Source organism: Sapajus apella, unplaced genomic scaffold, assembly GCF_009761245.1.
Source record: "Sapajus apella isolate SASKATOON/1434 unplaced genomic scaffold, GSC_monkey_1.0 scaffold15, whole genome shotgun sequence".
Lineage (NCBI taxonomy): Eukaryota > Metazoa > Chordata > Mammalia > Primates > Cebidae > Sapajus > Sapajus apella.
Window position 1 is genome coordinate 29314161 of NW_022436955.1, and position 23536 is coordinate 29337696.

Genomic DNA, 23536 nt, shown 5'->3' on the forward strand with positions numbered 1-23536 from the left:
AGTCGCGCGCCCGCTGGCGCATCGCCTGGAGCTCTGCAGCGAGCGTGGGAACGCGGGCCGTGAGCGCGGAACGCAGGCGGCTAGGCGGAGGCAGGTAGGCACGCTGGGTGGGCAGGGCGCCCCCGTCCCGCGCGGTCCCTTCCCGCGGGGTCCCCTACGCCAGCCCAGCGGGGCATCGGGGTGGAACTGCCATCATGTCCCCAGGCGCAGCTCGGTGGCCGCCCGTGCCCTTCTGCTTTTTGCTTATTTTCCAGCCACCTAAGTCCAATCTGAACGCCCAAGTCGGTGATTATTGTTTGCCTGCTTCCAAAGATTGGTAGACAGATGCCTTTTTAAAAATCTCATTTTTCTTAAAATCTGGTTTACGTGGAAAACGTTAGGAGAACTCATATAGGAAGGGCAATAGGGACCCCTATCTTGAACCCGGTCTGTCATCCCACTGAAATTCTACCACGTGGAAGAACGCTTGCAGGGTCGGAACTGTGGAACTGCCCAATAACCAGTCGTTATTGAGGGTCGAGATTGTGGAGGAGGGGACACACTGGTTCAAAAATTCTGATTAATGACAGCCAGTTAAGATTTCTGAGTTGCGCTTGAAGTCCTTTGCTTCAATCTCAGCCAAATCATCCTTGGCAAGAGAGTCTGTATACGGGCCACAGCTCACAAAAACAGTTTGAAAAAATGTATTTCAAGAACACTGTTTGTAAAATGAATCCCAAGACCCAGGACAGACTTTCCTAAGGTGAGATGTGTTACTTACCCGGAGCTGTGAAGGGCTTTATGGATGGAAACTAGACGCTGAATTTTCCAAAATGTTAAGAAGTCCCCCCAGCTGATGGCCCCCTACTTTCTTTTTTAAACCAAAGGTAAGAGCTAGTAGTTAAACGACAGTTCTAAGCTTGTCCTTTTGGGTTATGGCAGCTTCTGCTATGAAAAGATTTGGGAGTGATTCAGTCACTTGGGGAAGGTTGGGGCTGGAGAGAGAAATGGTTTTGGTGCTTTCTGGTCTAATGAGGAGGATATGCTGGGCCAAAGCAGGTGCCCTGGGGCTCTCCCAGGCGGGGGAGAAGGTGGGTTCTGCTCCTGCAATCTGGATTAGGTGGGCCCGGGACAGCCTCTTATGTCCCAGCTGGAAAGCCTGACTGCTGGGTACGTTTATAGGGCTGCAGATAGGGCTTGGCTAATGGATTACCTCAAAATCAACAAGAGGAAGTTATAAACATGTGACTGGACTTATTAATTTTTCCTGGCTGGGCATTTGGTGGACTTAATTTGTTAATGTTTAATAAATCCTCATGGATCATAATTGTAATAGAATCTCTCAGACGTTTGATGTTACTTAGAATCTCTGGAGGGGACCATGAAGGACACTCAGACGGGGCTGCACATGTGCAGAGATCTTGTAAGGTGACCATAACTTTCCCCTGTACCATGTGTGAAATAAGCTGCTGGTGGGCTGTGGCAGTGGCATGGGTTCCAACACAGCCTCCTGGCTGCCTTGGTATTCGCTGTGCCTCTCTGGGCCTCAGCTTTTCCTCTCTTGAATAAAGAGGGGACTGGATTAGATTATTTCTAAAGTGTTTTCCAGCTTTCAGATGCTATAATTCACTCTTCTCTTTTACCTTTTAAAATTTCTTTTTCCTGTGAATCACCAGGACAGTTGTCCTGAACAGTTTAGAGATTATGAATCCGTTAGGAATCTTGATGAGAAAGTGTTGACCCTCTTTCTAGAAAAATGCCTGTATTAACGAAATTTCGCTTTTGGTTGCAGGAGGCTCAGGGACTGTGGATTCTAGTTGAAGAACCTTGTAGCAAGGAGATGAAGGGAAATGTCTCATTTAATTGAGATTCTCGGATGCCAACCCCTCTCTTGTGTTCTGGCCAGCTCATCTTCCTCTATGCAGCTCATTCCTCAAGCTAGCAGAAATTTTTCTAACTTGTCCCAGGAGACACCTGCTAAGTTGTTTTCTGGGGGGTCCTGGCTAGCGGGGTTCCATTGCTCTTCTCAGGTACCCTCTCCCAAGTCTGTCCCTTCTTTATGATAAACATAATGGCCTGCTTTAGAATTCTGGGTTTCTTGAGATACATTCTCTCAACTTACAGCTGAGGAAGCCTCCGAGAGAGGTTCAAGCGACTTCCCAAGGTCTAGTTAGAGAAAAGCCTTTGCCAGGGTTCAGAGTTTTCAAACCAAGGTCTAATTTGGATGGGCACAGTGGCTCACATCTGTAATCCCAGCACTTTGGGAAGCTGAGGTGGGAGGATCACTTGAGGTCAAAAGTTCAAGACCAGCCTGGGCAACATATTGAGACCCTGTCTCTAAAAAATAAAAAAAAAAAATCTGAGTGTGGTGGCACATGTCTGTAGTCCCAGCTACTCAAGGGGCTGAGGCAGGAGGACCTAGTAGTTTCAGGCTGCCACGAGCTATGATGGCACCGCTGCACTCCTGCCTGGGTGACAGAGCAAGACCTTGTCTCTAAAATAAAAAAAAATAAAAATAAATTCACCTTCTTTTAAATCCATAAATGCACAACTGAGGTTGTTGGATGGAGAATTTAAGGGATCCTGCCTCCTCCCTGAGACCTGGCCCCTCTTCCCATCTCACAGCCACCTGCAGAGTGGCTGGAGTTTCCAGAATGTGTTCTTCTTGCAAAGGTTCTGTTTGATATTTTGCTTTCTGGACCAGCAGGGTTCTACCGTATTTTGAAAGTTATGTGTTGTCACTGCCAATGGTTTCAAATTCACTTGCCCAAAGAGGTCACATTTTCATCAGAAGAATAGAAATGCTATTTTTTTCTTGGGTGGGCGTCTATCCAGCTGTCTGGGGATTTCCAGCACTGTTCTTGTAAATGCTGGCTCTGAGTCGCTAGGTCATGTTAGTTCTCTCTCTCTTTCTCTGTGCTGTGAGGAAGCTGTCTGCCTGGGTAAGAATGACCTTCCAAAGGATGTCTTTGGGTGCCCTGGGGTGGTTGGGTCCCTAGAGCGTGACATCTTCTGGAAAAGGACCCCAGTGAACTTTGTCCTATTCTGTAGCTGAAGTTCATTTTCTCACTCTTGTCCCCATCTCTCAGTTGGTCTTAGGAGTTGTCCAGGAAGGAAGTTTAGATGGTAATGACCTATGGCATGGAAGGTCCGGGGTCTGTCTCAGTTGCCTTCTGTGTACCATCTGAATTCTCGCTGCACCCAGTACCAGTAGTTTCCTGAGTTTCTTCTGGGACCAGTAGCTGATGCCCCGAGGTTAAATGAGATCCGAGATCTCCCAGCTGAGCAGTGGTGAGACTTGAATAAGATCGGAGTTCTATCTCATTCTCAAACCCCTGCTCTTATCACTGGGAAGGGACAGCTGTTTAGACGGGCTAGCCCGAGGGCCTCCTCTTTCTTAGATGGCACAGATACTGTATTCTGTCAGGGAATATGGGGCCAGCTGGGCATCTGATAACCCAGTTGGTTCCCAGGATAATGGGCTGCTCAGTGAAGGAATCTGATGCTGTAAAAGTGATTCTCCCGGCCGGGCGCGGTGGCTCACACGTGTAATCCTAGCACTTTGGGAGGCAGAGGTGGGCAGACCACGAGGTCAAGAGATCGAGACCATCCTGGCCAATGTGGTGAAACCCCGTCTCTACTAAAAATACAAAAAGTTAGCTGGACGTGGTGGTATACGCCTGTAGTCCCAGCTGCTCTGCAGGCTGAGGCAGGAGAATCGCTTGAACCTGGTAGGCAGAGGTTTCAGTGAGCTGAGATCCTGCCACTGCCCTCCAGCCTGGTGACAGGGTAAGACTCCATTAAAAAAAAAAAAAAGGCGATTCCCCCTTCCCTCCCAGTCTCATGCTAAAACTGGAGCTGTTTACTGTGGCCGTGTCTGCCTGAAAGGAAAGGTCCGTGAACGCTGGAAGGGGCACAGGCAGCATGGTGGGAGGGGCCTGCATGGGGCTGCTGGTGGCTTCAGGTTTCCCATGAAGCTTTCAGTTTTCATTTAGGGCTGTGAGGTCATGGAGACCAGCATTGCTTTCTCATGGCAGGTAGCCCAGAGTCCCTGGATGTGTGGGTTTCCCCCAAGCCATCACCTTTGCTGCAAACCTCTGAGTTTCCTGTGAGCAGTTCTTAGGTTGCTATGATGAATGAGACAGTGTCCGTAACATCACAGTGTGTGTTTCTGTCTTTCCAAGGATGTGTGACCGGAATGGCGGTCGGCGGCTCCGACAGTGGCTGATCGAGCAGATTGACAGTAGCATGTATCCAGGACTGATTTGGGAGAATGACGAGAAGAGCATGTTCCGGATCCCTTGGAAACACGCTGGCAAGCAAGATTATAATCAGGAGGTGGATGCTTCCATTTTCAAGGTGAAGACCCCAGCTTCCCCCGCCCCCGCCTGGGGGCACGGTGTCCCTTTTCCCTCGTGGACTGCTGGAGATGTTGAGTGATGTCTTTGTCATTTACTTAAAAATTAAGCCACTTTTTAAAAAGCAAACATTGGTTCAGGAGTGCTGAATGTGTCTCAAAAATGTACATGAGCTGATTTCATGTGTCTGGAATTAGGGAGTCGTTCTGTGGTCACTTGAATTCTGACGATGAGATTGAAGGCTCTTTTCTTACCTTTTCTGCCTCTTCCTTTTCCTCATGAGCCCAGTGGGAGAAAAGACTGGAGACCTTCACGCTAAGACTTTTCCCCGTGGGCTTCTTTTAGAGGTGATACATCTACCAGGGAAGGTTTCAGCCCTTGTTCCTTCAAAGCTGGGACTTCTACCTGGAGTTGTAGGGCCAGCTCAGGAGGCTGAGATGCCACCTGTCATTCCTTTGGGGGCTGGGTCATGTGGGGGGCTGTGAACCTGCAGCAGATGTCTAAAATTAGTCTCAGCTCCCTTGAGAGTAACCGGTCTCCCATGTGTGGAGAGACGTGATGGAGCGTTTGTTCTGTGCCAGGCCTGGCCCATGGCTTGTTTTCCACCTCGTTCTATAGAAGCAGTGAGAGGAGAAGTGACTTGAGGTCTCACAGCTCTTGTCTGATGGAGCCAGCATTCAAATGCAGATGGCCCAACTGTGAGCCTTTGGTCCTAACCCCAGAATAGCTGATAAACAGAGATTTCTTGCCATTTACACCTAGATTCAGACACAGAAATCAGGAGTGGGGGGAGCCCGGCTCTGCAGACCAGCTGGGCTGTCAAGTCCCTTGTGGCTCATCAGAGTCCTGTGTGGGCATCTCTAAGTCTCCAGATGTCCAGGTTTTACCTCTGAGAGATTCAGAGCCCTAGGTCAAGGTCAGCCTAGACCTCCACATTTGCAAATGTGACACCACACGTAGTCCGAGTCATAGCCGCAGTTATAAGCCATTGCCCTGTGAGCTTATTCTCTTGCATTTGGGGCCCAGGGATGGGGAGGGGAGAGTGAGTGTGGGAGACGAGCAAAGGGCACTGGGTTGTGAGGGGCCAGAATCAGACCTGAGGCCGCAGAGAAGTTGTAGGGGTCAAGGCTGCAGAGCCCCGCGACAGCGCTGGACGCCAGCCACAGATGACTGTCTCTGACACCAGAGAACACAAATGACAAAAGATCACACCTTTACCCCAGAGTGGACCATAAATAGGTCAAAGGTAGCTTAAGATGCATTTTGTCCTTCACGTCTTTGCCCTGACCGATGTTTGCAGTAGGACTGTGCATTTCTGCAATTCTGTTAAATCTGCAGTTTGGGGTTGCTATCTTCTAGAGAATCTGATGCCCATTACTGACCACTCCAAGGAAAATGGGCCCAAGGGAATGCTTTGCACTCACCTTCGAGGGTTCCCTTGGTGCCCCCACACCCTCCAGACTCTTTCTAATTGAGGACCCCAGGTCAGGGAGCCTGGGCACCAAGAAGCTTTGCAATGCCAGTGTCTGCTTCTGCTCCCTCACAGCCATTGTGGATTTCTCTCTTGTTTGACTGTAGCTTTCTTTCTTTCTTTTTCTTTTTTTGCCTTTGACATCATGGTGAGCTTCTCTTGGCAAGAACTGCAAATTTAAACAATGTGAAAGTCCCATCCAGTTGGTTGGGAATTCTGTGTTAGAGATAACCCCAAAGCTGGAGTTTCTCTACCTCATCACTGTTGATGCCTGGGTCTGGGCAATTCTTTGTTGTCGGGGTTCCCTATGCCTTGCGGGATGTTTAGGGGCAACCCTGGCCTCTATCCACCAGATGCCAGTAGCATGCCCTCCTCTACTGTCACAATAAAAAATGTCTTGGACATTGCCAAGTGTTTCCTGGGGGGCAGAGTCTTCCCCTCCCCACTGAGAACCCTGATAAGAGCTGGCCACTACCAGGACCAACAGACTTAACTGGACATGTTGGGTGCCGAGGGCACAGTTGCAGGTTGGACATCATAAAACATCTTTAAGGCATGACCGAGGGTGTGGACTAGGCTGTGTAGCCCTGGCATGTGGCTTGCTGACAGGGATCAAGCTTTTCCCTTCACCCCATTCCCTGCTTCAACTTATGCTGTGGGGGTAATGAAATAAAGCCCCAGATTTATACATCTTATGCAATGTTCTTCATGGCCGTTTCAACAGCATTGAGAAAAATGTGCAAGATTCCCAATGTTTCCGTTGGTTACGCAGTCGCCCGATGTGGCAATCTGAAATGAGTCTACAATCTCAGCAGGAATGGGGCCAGGAGGGAGATGCGGGTGCCGGCTGGAGCAGGGAGGCCATCGGGATGGCCATCAGTGCCCGTGGAGACATGGTGCCAGCAGGAGCCCCTCCGGTGTGCCCCTGAGCTGTGCTTGTTCCCATCCACTCTGAGAGTTTTGCCTGTGTGACGTTGGCCGGATACATCTTTGGCTGTTGGATGGTCAACCTCGGTCAGATAGAGCCATCTCAGGGGTTTTCTGGTTATGTAGACACTTATTTCAAATGTTCAATGAAAACCTTTCAACGATTTAGGAGTTGAGAGAAATCTATGAGTTTGGTTTCTTCCGTGATAAGTGGATGATAAAAGAGGCCACTTATACCAGGAAATCTCTCGTCTGCAGGCGTCATCCTGAGGCCGGCCTCATGGTGTAGATCACGGGTGAGAAATTGAAAACACATTGAGCTCATTTTGTGCCAGCCCTGAGTACACTGATACCAACTCATTCAGCTTTTAAAAAGTACTTTATCTCCTTGACACGATGATGACCGATGACGGGGAAAGTCTGGTTATGTGGAGGTTAAGATTCACGGTCTTTCCAGGAACTCTAACAGGCCTGAGTGAGTTAAACTCACTTAGTAGCACAAATATTTCAAATTCAGCAGGCCTTGAAGGGAAAAAAAATAGCATTTAATTTAAAAAACACAGTAGGAAACAATGATGTTAAATTAGGAAGACCTCCTGGTCCGAGTTTAATGCTGTCAGCACGAGCCGTGCGTCCACAGGAGAAAGAAGTGATGGTGGGGGCTGAATCAGCCATACTGACTGTTGCTGGCAGTGGGGCGGGGTGGTGGGGTTCCTGAGATCACTTTCATGTCTAGTTTTTGCTGTAGCTCCAGAAGGATCTCAAGAGATCATCTGGCTAAGTTGCCTTTTAGTGCTGGCCAGAGAGGCCAGGAGAGAACCAGGTGCCTGCGTGTGTCACAGGGCTCCGGGCAGGCTGCAAGCCAGGTACTTGATGGCGGCCCTGGATGCTTCCTGGCCATGAGCCCTGCTGTGATTGGACGATGTACCCCAGCTATGCTCGCGGGGTGAGTGTAAGCTTGGCATGAACGAGTGAATATGGCAGTGCCTCGCAGGCCCCGCAGTTGTGTATGTGTACCAGCTGATCACAACATTGCCATGAAATTTGTGCCTTTCAAGGCCCATTTGGGATGTGGGTTAACCCCGTGGTTCTCAGATGGGGGAGGTGTCATGAGTTTACCCCCCAGGGAGCACTTGGCCGTGTTTGGAGACATTTTTGGTTGTCACAGCTGGGGGAGGGTTGCTATTGGCATCTGGTGGGTCAAGACTAGGGAGGCCGCTGAATGTTCTGCAATCTACAGGACCCCCCTTCACAAAGAAGGGTCCCAGCTGACATGTCAGGCTTGCCAAGGTGGGGAACCCCGATTTGAAGTAATAAAAATTTGAAACTGCGGTTCATTTAGTAAACGGTTTGCATGTACTAAAGCAACAGCAACACAACTCAGATTAATGCGTGGTCAGTGATGCAGTTAACGAAGGAGAGAATGGAAGACCGCGGATTTAAGGAGCATTTTTTGAGGGGAATTTTACGTCAATGTCATGTAAGGAAACTACCACTTATGCTCACTAATAGGAATGTTCTTCCAGTTTCTTTACCCCAGGTAGAGGTGCGACATTTTGCATCAACAGAACAGACTGCCTTGTCCTTGAGCAATAAGCATTCTTGTTTTGGAGAGGAAAAGCAGCCGGGCTAAAGGAGCCGTGACTCACGGGGGGATGATGGGGTTTCTGGAAGTGTGGTCTCCTGGCCAGCTAAATCCGAATCTGTGGGATACTGGCTAAAGACAGTTTCCTAGACCCAACCCCCCTTCCCCAATGGGAATTTTGAGGGGCAAGGCCCAGGAATCTGCATTTTCACAAGCTTCCCAGGGGCAGGGGTTGGTATACGCATTAAGCCTGAGAACACTTGCTGTGATGGAAAAACTGTTGGGTTGGAAGTGGATATAGTGACATTTAATCCCAGACTGGATGACCTTGGGAAAGTTATTTACCTCTTGGAGTTGCATTTGCCTGAATGGGATTGGGAGTTCCCTACAGATCTCCTGTTACTGCAGGCTGGAGGACACTGTCTGATTTTTCCTGACACCAAAGATACTTCTCACCTGACTGTGGTTACCTCCCAGTTGGTCTGTCTGTATTCCAATGTTGCCATCTTAAAATCTGCCCGTTCGCTTGTCTTATTATTTTTTAAGAATCCATACTGCTCCATTCTACATTATGACCTTAAGATTTCCGCTTTGAGTTTCTGTCCCAGTTCAGATTCTAAGGTTTGGAGAAGTCTGAAAACAGATCTATTTTAAAAAAGAAACAATGAAGGGAAAATATCTCGTTATATTTTAAATAGCACCTGGGGGGAAAGTCTAGCATAAGCACGAAAATGTAAAACAAAATTTCTATTAGAAGTAACAGGGTGACGGATGACCATTTTGACTTTTCGCAAATGTTCCCTTTTCATGCCAAATTTTAGAGGTTGATCTGAATAAGACTTGTTCCTTGTTTTCAATGCTCTGGTGAAACCACATGCAACTTCCTCTTTGTGCTGTATAAACTTCAGGTGTCTCTTCATCCCGGGACGGGCTTGGCTGAAAGGTACACTTGAGGGGTGTGTGTTGGAGGAACCTTGGGCCTGGGTTCCACTTCTGACTCAGCTGTGTGAACCTGGGGGACCCCCACCCTGGCCTAAGACATCTGACTGGAGTCTCTTTGGGTCCTGAAATTGAATGAGAGTTGACGGTCAACAAAGACTCATGGGAAGCGAAGTATGTGTGGGGTCCTGGTCATGGTTACGAATATTTGTGATTTTAATCGGCCACGAATTTAACATGTTTCTGTTTCTTTCTTCAGGCCTGGGCAGTTTTTAAAGGGAAGTTTAAAGAAGGAGACAAAGCTGAACCAGCCACTTGGAAGACGAGGTTACGCTGTGCTTTGAATAAGAGCCCAGATTTTGAGGAAGTGACGGACCGGTCCCAGCTGGACATTTCCGAGCCTTACAAAGTTTACCGAATCGTCCCTGAGGAAGAGCAAAAATGTAACTATCCTTTATGGGCACGAAACCTTCCAGAAGTTGCTCTGGCCTGCAGCCACAGAACTTGGGTCTGGGGTAGACACAGGGTCTGGGGCACATGGTTTTAGTTAAACAAAGTAGCGCTCTTCTTTGCGTAAGCAGAGATTGAGAGCTCTTTTCAGTGACTTCATACACTGTCTGCCGTCCAAGTGGTGGCTGCAGGTGAAGGTGCGGCAGTGAGGTTGGAGGGAACGGCGCAGGAGATTGGGCGCAGTCCAGCCTGCACCTCACTTGCTGCCAGACCACAGACACAAGTAGGGCCTTCCTGGACAGACGGAAGCACATTCCAGCAGTTTCATTTTCCAGCAGCTCACAGAGGAGAGTAGGAGAAAATATGGTGGCCACAGAAGGGCTGGTTCATGAGGGTTGAAGTAGAAGATGGTTCCGCGGGCTTCCTTGCTGGAGATGGGATATGCGTCATTGTGCTGTTAGATCCCGATGGTTATTCGGGAACCCTGGGACGCAATCATTCCCGAGGTCTCTTCCAGCTCTCCAATCCCAGGAAAGCATTAGTGATGGATTAAAGCAGGACAGCAAAAACATGTGGTTCCCTGGTCCTATATCACTAATCAATCTCAAAGTACTGAGCTGGGATCTGGCCTCAGGATCCTTCTCCAAGCCCTGTGCTGTGCAGCCGCTATGAACCGTAGCCGATTTACAGGATAAAACCTAATTACCAGCACTGGTTTAGAACACGCTTCTAACACATTGATTTTCTTAGCCACTCGATGGGTACTTCAGAATATTGGCATGCCCTTTCTCCTTTTTCAGCTTCTGAGTAGTCGACGGATGCCTGTAAGAAACAGACCCCCCCAAAACTTCTTGGGGCTGTGCAGAAGTTTGAAGTTTGCACCCTTCCCACTGTGAGGGTGTTGACTTAGAATTAAAAAAGATTTGAAATTGTGACTCAAATGTCAGAGAGCTGTTTGATCCTTATGAGGGAGGCAGCATGATGGTTAAGACGCCGGACAGGGAATCCGAGGTGCTGGTGGACGCGGCCCAAGAACGAGAAAGCTGAGCCGAAGCACATGACCGGCCCAGACAGCCCAACTGTGGTTTGGGATGTTCATAGCCCAATCATCTGCAGTTAGCACCCGACTCTTCTGAGCCTGAACCCCAATCAATGCTAAACAGTAAGGCCAACAAACTGATCTTCCCTTGGAGAATCAGGTGCCCTTTAGGAGGAAACGTCTATATAATATTCTGGCCCTTACAAGCTAAGTAGTCATCTTTCTACCTCATTTCCCAGTTTTGGACAATTTTTGACACCAAAAAGTACATTGTGATTTGAAGGAATAGAGAAGTTTCTTTTGGTCCCCACCCCCCAAGATTAGTCAGGCTTGAAGCGGCAGGTGACCCCGACTTGTTTATAGCCCGGGGTGCAGCCAGCATCACCTGCTAGTGACATTCAAGAAGCCGCAGGAGGTTCTCAGGGGCAAAGCAAGGTGGCATTTGCATAATTGCCTGCATGGGCCCAGTCTCCTCTGAACTTCAGTGGTTTGCAAGCTCCATGGCGGGCGCCCCACCTGCTCCCTACTTCCCCATCAGTGGCATCTCAGTGAATTCTTCAATCTATTGAAATGGAATCAAAATTCAGCCAGGAGGAAACAGTGGGTAAATTCTGTAGGTCACTGGGAATAAGGAATTTTCATAAGTGTTTGTTGGTTGTGACATGTCTCACACTCATTAACTTCGTAAGGTAAGTTGTTCACTGAGGAAGAGACAGGAGATGGGAAAGAGCAGGGGCTGGCCCAGTCTGCCTCTGTGGGTGCTGCGTACTTTTAGGCGGTCTGTGATTATGGCTGGTGCCCACCGGGCAGCAGTGAGTGTCTGTGATGTGGTGTGTGTGTACATGGCTGTGTGCACTGATGCACACGTGTATATTTGGAAAGGCCAAAAAGAGATTTCCTGCCAACTGGCGATACAAAAAAAGACCGCAACCTGCCAACAACACATTTTGGCAGGAAATCTGAGTGTTTTCAAATGCCCTGGCTTGTAAAGGTAACCTTTATAGGTTAGCAAACGCTTGGCGTAAAGCATATCTGATACAGATTCATTTTGGATCTCAGAAAATAGAAGAAAGAGACCGAAGTGCTGTCTTTATTGTTTCAGCGTTAGCAGAAACAACCAGCGCCACCACCAACTTCTCTCTTTTGACTTTGCTGATCAGATGACTGAAGCATGGGAAAAAAAAAAAAATCTGTGCCTTCCCAAACCAACAAAGACACTAACTTAATGTTTCCTTAAACTCAGCATTTACAATGTGGATCGTGACTGCAGCGAAGGTTGTGATGCCTCATGTCATGGTGTTTGTCTGGTTTTCTGCAGGCAAACTAGGCGTGGCAGCTGCCGGCTGCATGAATGAAGTCACAGAGATGGAGTGTGGTCGCTCTGACATCGAAGAGCTGATCAAGGAGGTAAGCAGAGGCAGCATTTCAGGGGTCTAGCCCTGCCGGTAGGAGTCTCATGTCTACTGGCAGGGAGGGGGAACATTCTTGCTGTGTGATTGCAGCCAGAGCCTCGGGCTTTCCCAGGAAGCAGCACCTTCACCTGTGCAGAGCTGGCATGGAAGGACTGGAGGCCCCCTCCCCAGGCCGGCTTCTGCTAACTGGTCACGCCCCCACATCGGATCCCTCCTTACCCTTAGCGCTGGGCCTGACCTGTCTGTTATGAGTCAGTGAAGTGCCTTCCAGCTCCAAACTGTTCAAACAATTCGAATGTTTTGGATGGCAGTCTTGTAAATGGCATCATGAATTCCTGTGCCTTCCCAGCGGGCCATGGAGAACAAAACGTACACCTTCCTTGCTGCCCGTGCTTGTCACGATGGCGTGCATCATTGTACCAGCTCTTGTGGCTATTTGATTGCTTCCTTTTTAATGTGCAGGTTTTATTCCTTAATGGGTTGGAAAACTGGATAACCAAGCATGTTTGGATTGCACATAAACTCTCAGTAGGTTACAAGTGGGGGTGTCACTGGGGTCTCCTTAGGCAGGGACGCATGGCCTTTGTATACCCATTTCAGCTACTGGGATGCCATTGTCTTCCGTCTTTGGCCTCTTAACTGTGCTTTTTATGGGCATTACAAGGTGGACATTTGCATAGCTAAAATAATCTCACCCAGCCTTTGCAAAAGGCGGTGTGAGTACTGCAGAAATTCTTATTAATAACGTAACAATAATGGAATCCTTAGGAGTAGCTTGGCTGCCGCAGAATGAAGGTAGCAGAATGTAACCCACTCAAAATGGCCTTGCTCTTCTGCAGAGGCAGTGGCCAAGTTTCTGGGTGGTCTTTGGCAGCCGACCGAGTGAATTCTTGGCTTCGTGTCCCTCCACCAATGTCCTGTTTTCTGTAGAAGGCTTTTCTGCTGACTCAGCTGGGAGAGTGAGCTAATCAGATTGCCACACCAGGGTCACAAGAAAAGCAATTTCAAAACATGTCATAATTGGATTTATCAGCCTCCTTTAAGAAACAGGCCAGAGATTGAACATCTCTGTGTGGCCTGTTGGGCGAGAGTGCTGAAAGCATGGCAGCCTTTGGCCAGCATCCCCATTCACTGGAGTCTCAGAGCTTGTCTGCGTGCGCAGAGCGTTGGGGCAGTTGGATAACCTGGAACGCTGGGTCTGCAACAGGCAGGTCCTGGAAAGGGCCAAGAAACTGATTATGGCCCCCAAAGAACCTCGTAATTTGGCCACATGGTTTGAATGCTAAACCTGGTAGATTTACGGTCTAGGGCCTTTCAGGTTGCAAAGTGAAGCTTGACTTTTGTCTCCTGAGATAAAGGTGACAATATGGTTTTAGTTACACACCAACTGTTCATTTTTACGAACACCGGAGCCCCAGGTGCGAGTTCAGTAACTGAGCTGCTCTCCTCTCCTCCCCGACTCTGCAGCCTACTGTGGACGATTACATGGGGATGATCAAAAGGAGCCCTTCCCCACCAGAGGCCTGTCGGAGCCAGCTCCTTCCAGACTGGTGGGCGCAGCAGCCCAGCACAGGTGAGGGTGGGCGCCCCAGAACTGTCAGCAGGCACAGCCTGAATGGTTTACGGCATTCCACCAGCAAGGGACGGAGTGGGGGGGAGGTTGTTGCTATGGTGATCCGTGTCTCATTGAAGGTGGCTGAGCCAGCACAGATGAAGAACCATGGCCCTGGTGTTCCACCATGAGGGCAGAGCCCAGCTGTGCCCTTGGCCCTGTTCTCTGCTGCCTCCCAGGAGGGTGTGAGCTGCTTGTTCCCTAGGTGATGTCCATGCCAGCTCTCCCCATGCTCTTGGGACAGTCCAGGGGAGAGGGTCTGGTGAACTTGTGTAAGAGCAGAGGGAAGATGCAGCTGTCGGCCACACTGGCTTCCCCTCCCTGGGTGCTCCCTTAGGTCAGCTGGTCTGTTACGACATGAAGGACCCCCTCAGAACCAAAGATAGCCCACAGCATTTGGAGGAGAGGAGAACTCAGACCAGGAATAGGAAGTTGCACAGAGCCCTGGGTTTGAATCCCACGCTGGGAAGTTGCATATCTTATTTCAGCCTCAGTTTATTCATCCATAAAATGGAGAAACCAGGACTTGTGCCATGGGTCGTGAGGGTTAAATGGGGCATTCGTCCTTCGATGAGCCACTCAGAGCCCCCAGCTGCTAGAAATGCCCCACCCTCGCCAGGGCAGGCTTCTGCAGCCTGTGAATATGCTTCCTCCCTCAGTATCCTCCCCCAGCCCCACATCCCCTGTGGGAGTCTGGGAGGTGGCAGCTGGCCCTGCAGTCCTCAAAGGTTGCCAGGCTGTGGGTGTCGAGTAAGAGGCCCCTGGAAAGGCGCCTCTGTCTGGGCTGCAGGAACACCTTCGGGAAAGCTAGTGTGGACCCGCTGGCTCTGCCCCAGAGATAAGCCCTGGGTGGTGGGCATGCAGTACAATGATATTTTGGGGGCAGGTGCTTGAGGTGGGAAGGAAATGTGGCCCCACAGTGTCACATTGACACATGGCCAGAAATCCCACAGCATAGAGGAAGCTTGCCCCTCTGGTTTTCCGTGTTTGTGAAACAATGGCTGTCTGCTCTGGTGGGGAAAAGCACCGAGTCCTGCGGAAGCCTGTCCTCCCTGGAGCCTCTGCTGCGCCGTGTGCAGCCTTTTAAGGGACTTTTGGAGAAAGAGCGATCGGGGTGATTCCCTGCATACCACACCTGGGTGGCTCTGAGCTTGCTTTTCTGTTTCTCCCACAGGTGTGCCACTGGTGACGGGGTACACTGCCTATGACGCGCACCATTCAGGTATGGGGTGCTCCGGGCTGAGCACAGGGCATGGGCACTGTTTGAAGACAAAGCCCAGGTGACCCACACAGGGTCTTGGGGTTCTCAGGACAGGCAGGACCTGAAGTCGAGGGCCTATTCCTCCTCCTCACTGTTTGGTCGGGAGCAGGCGGGTGGCCTCTTTTGAGCCTTTTCTGGGACTGGACCAGCAAGTAGAAGCAAAGTGCTCTTTGAGGCCATGCAGGAGAGTGAGGGACAGGCTGGTGTCTGTCCCAGTGCTGCCTCTCTTGAGGGGCTGCAGGTGGAAGGATGGAGCCTCTCAGAGCCTTATCTCAGGCCCCCGTGCCGGCCACCTCTAGCTGGGCGTGGCTGTTCCAGTTGCATGGACTCAGGAGCCCTGATCACGTAGCTTGTGTGCCACAGAGCGGGGAGCCTTCCCCCAGTGGTCCCATCCCCATGCCTGCCTGCAGTGGGCAGAGGTGGCCTTCGTGTGCAGTCTCAGTGGCTAAGGACCCTGGCTGCACTTCTGCCAGCTGCTTCAGAAAGTGATGCTCGGCATGGTGACAGCATCTTCTGAGCAAGGAAGCCGGGGTCTTCCACCATTGGCTGGTTCTGTGGGAGGCGAGCAGCTGGTCTCATCAGACGGGCCTCTGGGCAGAGGAGGAAATGCGGCCTGGATAGAAGCTTGCCGGCCGAGGTCTGCATGGCACAGCGCTTTTTGGGTTGTGGAGGCTGGTTCTCACCCAGGCAGGGCAACTGTCAAGATGACAACACCCTGTCCATGGAGTTCTTGTTTATTTCCTGGCAGCCCTGTGAGCTGGGGGTTGTTCTCAATCTGCTTCACAGGTGAGGAGACTGAGGCTGGGGAGTTCAGGGGCTCGCCCAGTTCATGTGGCCTCTGGCTGGAGCCTGTTCTTGAGGCTTCCTTGTGCTTGGCAGCTGCCATGCTCGCAGGAGCCCGTTCTGGGTGGCCCGAGTCATGGGGCCAAGCTTTGGCTCATCAGCACTGGGCTGTGGCCTGAGAGTCTGCTGACCAATGCTGTCCGAGGGCCGCAGAGTAGCCGGGCACAGAGCGGGGGCCATCTCCGCGAGATGCAGAGACACAATTTGGGGAGAGCATGTCCTTGAATTAGTCCAGCAGGGTCACAGCCACTGCCCATGCACAGAACAACCTCAACGTCCTTCTAGAAGCTGTGGGCTTTGGCACCTCTGTCCAGCCCTGCCCCAACCTCTATGTAAATCCATGCCTCAGTTTCCATACCTGGAAAATGGGCGTAATAACTAAGAATCCACCTTACAGGGCTAAATGTGCTGGTAGGTTCCAAGCCCTGGGCACAGTACCTGGTGTGTGCTATATGGACCACGGGCTATGGTTTATAACTTCAGGGGTCTCGTCTGTGTAGATAAGCATTTGTCCTGTTACCCAGTTGATTTAACTGGCACTGACCCATGCCAAGCACACACACATGCTCCGATCATCCTCACCGCAGCCCAGTGAGGTGGATGCAGCTTTCATCTCCACTTTGCCAATGCAAAGCTGAGGCACAGAGTGGGGAAGCTGCTTGCCCCAGATTGTCCATCTGGGCAGTGGCTGCGTGGGGACTGCACATCAGACGTGATGCAGGCGGGCTGCAGAGTCTCTGCCGTGGGTGTCTTTGCTGCTGCCTCTCTGGCCAGGCCGTTCCCCAGCAAGGCTGTCCTTGCTGGTGAGTGGCTCTGTAAGGGCGGGGCTGGGTTGCAGTGGGGTCCTTAGAGCTGCAGGAGGCCCACCGGCCTCCCCTGGGCAGCCCTTGGTGAGTCGCTTCTCACTGTCAGGCATGAGCCCGACAGCTGGAACCTTCTCTCAACATAAGACGTTCTGTGGCATGTGGTCATTAAGACACTCCTGCTTAGGCGTCTCTGAAGCGCTTAGCTGTTCCTGGTGAAGCTGTCAGTTCACATGACTGAGAGGTGCTGGTACCGAGATAAGGCCCCAGAAATGACAGGGCAAGGGGCCAAAGGGGTGACAGAGTGGCCTGAAGCATTTCATTCTTTTGGAACAAAGTTCGAAAGTTGCTCCAGGGTAAAGGAAGGGGAGGGCGTGGAGTCAGCAGGCAGCACAGATGCTGCAGACTTGGCGTGGGAGGAAGACGGTGAGCGGGAAGAGCGACACCAGCACGGCCGTTTCCTCCTGGGGGACCGTATCTAGGCCTCCATTTCAAGTGTCAGTCAGTGAGTTGGACCAGAGCTCCTGCAGCTCTGGCCCCCTACCCTGCATGATTCTAGCACCTGTGTAACTGCAGCGTGGCTGGAAATGGGACCTGTGAACAGATGTCAAACAGTAAGGCCGGGAGCAGAGCCCACTGGGAGGGTCCAGGGAGTTCTGAGTGGCCAGCAGCATCAGCAGGGAATGCAGATGGCCTCAGGGCGTTCCCAGATGTGGCGCCTTGCACAGCTCTAAGGGACGCCATGGAGTTGGGCACCTCCCAACTTGTGTGGCTCCGCAAGGCAGCCCTGAGCTAGTCTGGGGTGCTTAGAAGGTGCTCTGAACCCACTAAGGTCATGGCTAGCATGTGTAATTCTTTTGGTTTAAAGTGATTAAAATGCAGATACCCCCTGCATTTACATGTTATCTGCATTCCTACCCTAGTTTAGTGTTTTCCAAGCCTTGGTCACTTGAGGTCCACTGTCACGATGGGTTTTCACAGCCTGGACTGTTACTAGCATCATGTTTTCCCTCAAATCTCCTTATTTTTTAAAACGTAAGTTTATTTTAAATGAGAAGCCACTATCATTGCCTGTAAAGAAAGACCTGTGCCGCTTGGTATAAATAGGTAATACTGTCTGGCTGGCATTGACTAAGATTGTATTTGGCTTTCACTGAATTTTTTTTGACCTCTGACAAAGCCCTGAATTTAGAGCCCTAAGTTGAGTGCCATTATTCACAAGGGAGGTGACAGGTTTTAGGTGTCAGAGAACGGGCAGCAGATGGAGCCTTACTTTTGGAGGTGATCAGAAGCTGGGAGAATATCGAAGATGGAATAATCGTTGGATTACACGTCTCACCCCTGCCCCGTCATTCTGTGTGTGCCACATCTGGGGAAGCCCCGCTTTAGTTTCAGTGTTTTTCAGACTCTTTCCTGAGAACAGATTTGGATGAAGTGTTTTGCAGAGATTCTTAATCTGAAACCCAGGAACTCCAAGGACACTGAATTTGTTGAGGAAAAGATTATGTCTTCATTTTCTTTAACTTCAGGTTTAAATTTAGCATCTCCTTTTGTTATGAATGTAGGCAGCAGACCACAGTGTCCTCAGCAGTGCCTCTGAAGTATTGTCATAAGAAATTACAGTTGTGGAAACATCATTTGCCCTCAGCCTGACTTGTAAATTGCAACAGTTACCAAACCTTCCCTAGCCTTTGTATGTAAAGAGTCACTGAAGAAGCACAGAGAACCCTGTTGCAGTTCATACTTTGAGTCATTGGTTTCCTTACTTCTTCTGTGTATTTTTTCATGCTTATAAAAACATTACATCTACAAGCAGTACGTGGATTTGCCCAGAATATCAAAGTGGTTCAAGACACACAGAGTTACGCGTGTGGGTGTGAGGCCTGCGCACTTGGGCAGGAGGGACCCTGTGCGTCTCCCCCAGCCCCCTCATTGTGCCCCTCTTGTCCGCAGCGTTCTCCCAGATGGTGATCAGCTTCTACTACGGGGGCAAGCTGGTGGGCCACGCCACCACCACCTGCCCCGAGGGCTGCCTCCTGTCCCTGAGCCAGCCGGTGCTGCCCAATGCCAAGCTGTGCGGGCCCGAGGGCCTGGAGCTGGTGCGCTTCCCACCGGCCGATGCCATCCCCAGCGAGCGACAGAGGCAGGTGACCCGGAAGCTGTTCGGGCACCTGGAGCGCGGGGTGGAGCTGTACAGCAGGCGGCAGGGTGTGTTCGTCAGGCGGCTGTGCCAGGGCCGGGTGTTCTGCAGCGGCAATGCCGTGGTGTGCAAGGGCAGACCCAACAAGCTGGAGCGTGACGAGATGGTCCAGGTCTTCGACACCAGCCAGTTCTTCCGAGGTCTGTGCCATCTTACGTCTTAGAGATCATGCCTCCTGTCTGTGTGCCGTTTGCAGCTCAGGGCAGCCCTGTGGTCTCATGGAGGGATGGGGAGGAGCGAGGGGCACAGGTACAGGAAGGAGATGCTCCTTTAATCGCACTCTGCTGTCTCTCGCTGAGCAATCCTGGGGTGCTCCTCTGTCCAGCTTCCCTGTGTGTACAGTGGGGGTGTAGAGTCAGCACCCGCCTCGGGTGATTGTCGGGAGGGTTAAGGAACTTAACCCATGCACGCTGGAGTATGTTCTGAGGACGGCCCCCTGCCCTGGGAGCTGGCTAGAGATATAGAGTCTGAGGCCCTGCTCCAGTCACAGGACCCGAACCTGCACCTGAGCAAGGTCTCTGGAGATCTAGGTGCAGGTTTTGAGATGAGCTGACTTTCTGCATGGTGAGTGCTCAGCGTGGCAGCCGCACGCACGACATGCTGCCCATCAGCTCTTGTTATTCTGCGAGGAGGATGCGTAGGACCACAGCCTGGGTGTCTCCTGGAGGGTCAGGATGCCTGCTTTCTTCTCCATGTCCACATGCTCTCTGCTCCTCTCCCTGCAGCAGCACGGGCCTGAGCTAATGTCAGGTCTCAGCCGCCTCCCAGCTTCACAGCTCCCAGAGGAGGGGCCTGGAAGGATGGGTGCGGTCCGGTATGTGAGCTCAGGTGCATAAGCCCTGAGGAGTCCCCCTAGTGAGGAGGTGTGAGGCTGGGGCTGTCACCCCTGAGCAGGCAGCAGCAGCAGCATGGAAAGGTGTCCTACAATGCAGATTCCTGGGCCTGCCTCACCTCTGATTCCGTGGGTCTGAGGCGGGGGCCAAGATTCTACATTTCTAATGAGCTCCCAGGAGAGGCTACTATTGCTGGTCCCCGGACCCCACTTTGAGACCCTTTGAGTTGGCCGTCAGAGAATCAGGTGAGGACCGCAGCCCTCCCTGGGTGCCTTCAGGTAGGGGCTGCACACTCAGGTGCCAGGCAGGTAAGAGTAATGCACACATAGAAAGATAAGAGGGAGCCTCAGGCGGCTGTGCTCAGGGAGTTGTTCAGCCCTGGCAACAACCAGGAATGGCCACACCAGTAGCTCCTTGCTTGGAATTTGGCCCAAGGGCGACCAGTTTGAGACCCCTAGTGCCCTGGCCTGAATGCTGCATCAGCCCCGCTGAGGCCCGGGCCTCCTGGTCCGCAGCCCTGCTGCTGCGGGAGTCGGAGGTCATCTGGCCTCGCTTGCAAACCCCCTCTGCCCCTGTCATTCCAGAGCTGCAGCAGTTCTACAACAGCCAGAGCCGGCTTCCCGACAGCAGGGTGGTGCTGTGCTTTGGGGAAGAGTTTCCGGATATGGCCCCCTTGCGCTCCAAACTCATTCTTGTGCAGGTAAGTGTGGGCAGCTGTGAGCCCTGCGGCCTGGTCTCCTGGCCCCCTCATGTCAGGATCAAGTTTTGGGCTGAAGAAGAGGCCACAAGGATGGGGTTTCCACCTGTGTGGGAGTCAGGCCTTCAATATGGGGGAAGTGGATTCCTGCCACCTCCGAGCTATCTTCTGGTGTCTGGGATGCACATAATCTCTGTATGTGTTTTCTTTTTCTTTTTTCTTTTTGAAATCTGAATCTCTTCTCCAGAAAGATTCTACCTGTTCCATTGCCTTAAGGTCTAAGTGACAGATTAGGCCATTGCTGGCCCTTATTTAATGTAGCCCAAGGAATGAATCTCTAATGGTGGGATTCTGGGTGCTAGCTGTCCCAGCTGGGACAGGACTGGGGAGTATGGGACAGTCTTGGCAGGAGTACTGCCTGCCCTTTCTCGGCGTTCTGGCTCATTCACTTGGGACTCATGTGGCACTGGGGTAATCAGAGGACCTGGCTGGGGTCAAAGACAGGGCCCACCCCCCTTTGGAGCCTCCGCCTCCGACTTTCTGCACCTTCTGTCTAGATCGAGCAGCTCTACATCCGGCAGCTGGCAGAAGAGGCCGGGAAGAGCTGCGGTGCCGGCTCCGTCCTACAGGCCCCCGAGGAGTCCCTGCCAGACCAGGTCTTCCGGATGTTTCCAGATATCTGTGCCTCACACCAGAGACCGTTTTTCAGAGAAAACCAGCAGATCACCGTTTAAGTGCGTCGCTTGGGCGCCCTGCCCCGCCCGCGTCCGGCACCCATCTCCCTATTCCTGTGGCCCTCATCATCGTTCAAGGCTGTGGATCCCTCTGGCCGGGGCGGGATGCCTTCCTTTGCACTTAATTCAGTAAGCGCATGCTTGGAGGAGCTGACGTTTAACAGTTGGCGGCACAGCCCTGCCGATCAGATGTCGATGGTGGGATCTGACTCTGAATGTCCCGGATGCTATAGCCACGACCTGTGGCTACAAATGGTGTTTTCTACATTTCCCCTTCATTATCATTAGTTGCTATGATTCTTTCTGCATTTTCGGCTAACTCTCATTTCCAAAGACTTGTCATTCAGTAACATTAGTGGAAAGCTGCTTCGAGTCAAGGAATTTGGGGTTGAAAATCAACTTTTGAAAACAAGGTTGTTTTTGTCTTTATCTTTTGTTAGTTATAGATTTATGATTTCATAGGCTTGATTCTATGTGAAATATCTTTTTACTTTTAAGCATTTTAATAAGATTTAAAATTATTTAGATACAAGCCCTCCCCCCCCCTCTTTAAAGAGTGCAAGAAAAACTCTTGGGTTGTTAGAAGAAAGGGTATTCTTTCTAGAATTCAGTGCAGGAACGTGTTCATATCCAGGCGAACGGGTGTGTTCTTATCTTCAGACAATGAAACCTTCTCCTCTGGGTCTTTGCTGCCAGGAAGCTCAGAACTAAATTTATTTTTTCATTTTTGTCATTAAATCATTCCAGATACCTCTTTTCTTCTTTCCAAATGGGTTTCACATATGTTTAAAATATTTGTACTAGATGGTTCATGCCTGTAATCCCAACACTTTGGGAGTCCGAGGCAGGCGGATCATGAGGCCAAGAGATCAAGACCATCCTGGCCAACATGGTGAAACCCCATCTCTATTAAAAATACAGAAAAATTGGCTGGGCGTGGTGGCACGTGCCTGTAGTCCCAGCTACTCAGGAGGCTGAGTCAGGAGAATTCCTTGAACCCGGGAGGTGGAGATTGCAGTGAGCCGAGGTCACGCCACTGCACTCCAGCCTGGTGCCTGGTGACGGAGTGAGACTCTGTCTCAAAAAAAAAAAAAAAAAAAAAAAAACCAAATATACATATTTGTACTAGAAACATTTTACTTTCCATGTCCCTCTTTCCCCATTAGCCCAGCCTGAGTCAGCATCACCCCACATTCAGAACCGCCCAGTGAGAGGGCAGGCAGGGGCCTCACCTAGCAGCCTTCATTCTGAGAAGGTGGAAGGTGGTGTGGCTTGGGGGACAGCTCATCCAATCTCCCAAGTCTCATGGTGACAAGTCTCATGGCAGATTTGTGATCATGAGAGTTGCTGGTTTAAAATCTGAAAAGCCAGAGAATGCCCATTTCCTTCTTCCAGCACCACACCTGCGAGGGTGACAGTCACCACACCTGCGAGGGCGACAGTCACACCTGCGAGGGCGACAGTCAGACCCAGAGGTCATTTAGATGTGGATGAGTTCACACGTGAACACACGACAAGACCAGGGAACATGGCTTTTCCTTTTCGTCCCACAAAGTGAGCATTATATTTTTAAGAATAACAGACCTGTTTGCTGAAGTGTTCGCAAGATGACAATACTTGGATCTCCAATTTGAATGAATGTTAAAGCACGTATCTTTAATATGCTGAATGAATATTTATTTTTGTATCCATTAAAACAGTATATTGATCTCAATTCTTTATTAAAATAAAATGCTCTTTTTTTAAAGCTGATGTGTACTGTATTTTTTAGTCACTGTCAAATACGATGTAATTCTCACCAGATTCTAGGTTCTTTAAAGGGGGAGTTCGTATTGCAATATGCTGTGTTAATTCAGTGCACTGAATTCAAACACTATTGCACTGAGATTTTAAGGATTTTTTTGGAGACAAGATCTTGCTCTCTCACTCAGGCTGGAGTGCAGCAGCATGATCTTGGCTCACCGCAACTTCTGCCTCCCAGGTTCAAGCGATTCTTGTGCCTCAGCCTCCCGAGTCGCTGGATTACAGCATGTGCTACCACATCTGCCTGTTTTTGTTTTTTTTTTTTTTTTTTTTTCGTAGATATGGTATTTCACCATGTTGCCCAAGTTGGTTTCAAATTCCTGGCGTCATATGATCTGCCCCCTGTTGGCCTCCCAAAGTGCTGGGGTTACGGGTGTGAGCCACCTCCTGCAGGTCCTATTGTAAGGATTTTTTTCCACCTATCCCCAAAACAACAGCAAAGAGATAATGGAGACTTGGACTGATCCTATGGACTAGAAACATTGGAGAATGTCTTTATTCCGAATGGGGGCCTGTTTGGGTTCTGCGAGCTGAGCGATGAGTGTGCGGAAGGGCGTGAGGAGGTGGGATCCTCTGCCGATCGCTCTCCG

The 23536-nt window shown here is 50.7% G+C and overlaps 1 protein-coding gene and 1 long non-coding RNA gene across 3 annotated transcripts; one reads left to right on the forward strand and one right to left on the reverse strand.

Moving 5' to 3' along the window:
* IRF8 (interferon regulatory factor 8) lies at positions 1-21770 on the forward strand. Of its 2 annotated transcripts, none has more exons than XM_032284614.1 (9): positions 1-94; positions 4164-4338; positions 9519-9702; positions 12067-12155; positions 13628-13733; positions 14947-14994; positions 18633-19019; positions 20297-20412; positions 20967-21770. In XM_032284614.1, exons 2-9 carry the CDS (start codon positions 4165-4167, stop codon positions 21141-21143), a joined length of 1281 nt encoding a protein of 426 aa, XP_032140505.1. In that variant the 5' UTR covers positions 1-94; position 4164; the 3' UTR covers positions 21144-21770. The 2 variants fall into 2 exon arrangements, with proteins under 2 accessions (XP_032140505.1, XP_032140504.1); XM_032284613.1 differs by lacking the exon at positions 1-94 and adding an exon at positions 137-1451.
* Positions 21771-22226: 456 nt separating this feature from the next.
* Positions 22227-22885, reverse strand: LOC116555725. Its single transcript, XR_004270640.1, has 2 exons — positions 22592-22885; positions 22227-22546 (listed from the first exon to the last, which is right to left on the reverse strand). It is a non-coding gene; the product is annotated as an uncharacterized LOC116555725 (long non-coding RNA).
* Positions 22886-23536: the final 651 nt, after the last annotated feature.

What these genes read in the sequence shown, in the direction of transcription:
- IRF8 (XM_032284613.1), top strand. Translation starts at nt 1,279, where the DNA reads ATGTTTAATAAATCCTCATGGATCATAATTGTAATAGAATCTCTCAGA. An exon ending in TGGATGCTTCCATTTTCAAG is followed by an intron (nt 4,339 to 9,518) that starts GTGAAGACCCCA and finishes TTCTTTCTTCAG; the next exon opens with GCCTGGGCAGTTTTTAAAGG. An exon ending in CACCAGCCAGTTCTTCCGAG is followed by an intron (nt 19,020 to 20,296) that starts GTCTGTGCCATC and finishes CTGTCATTCCAG; the next exon opens with AGCTGCAGCAGTTCTACAAC.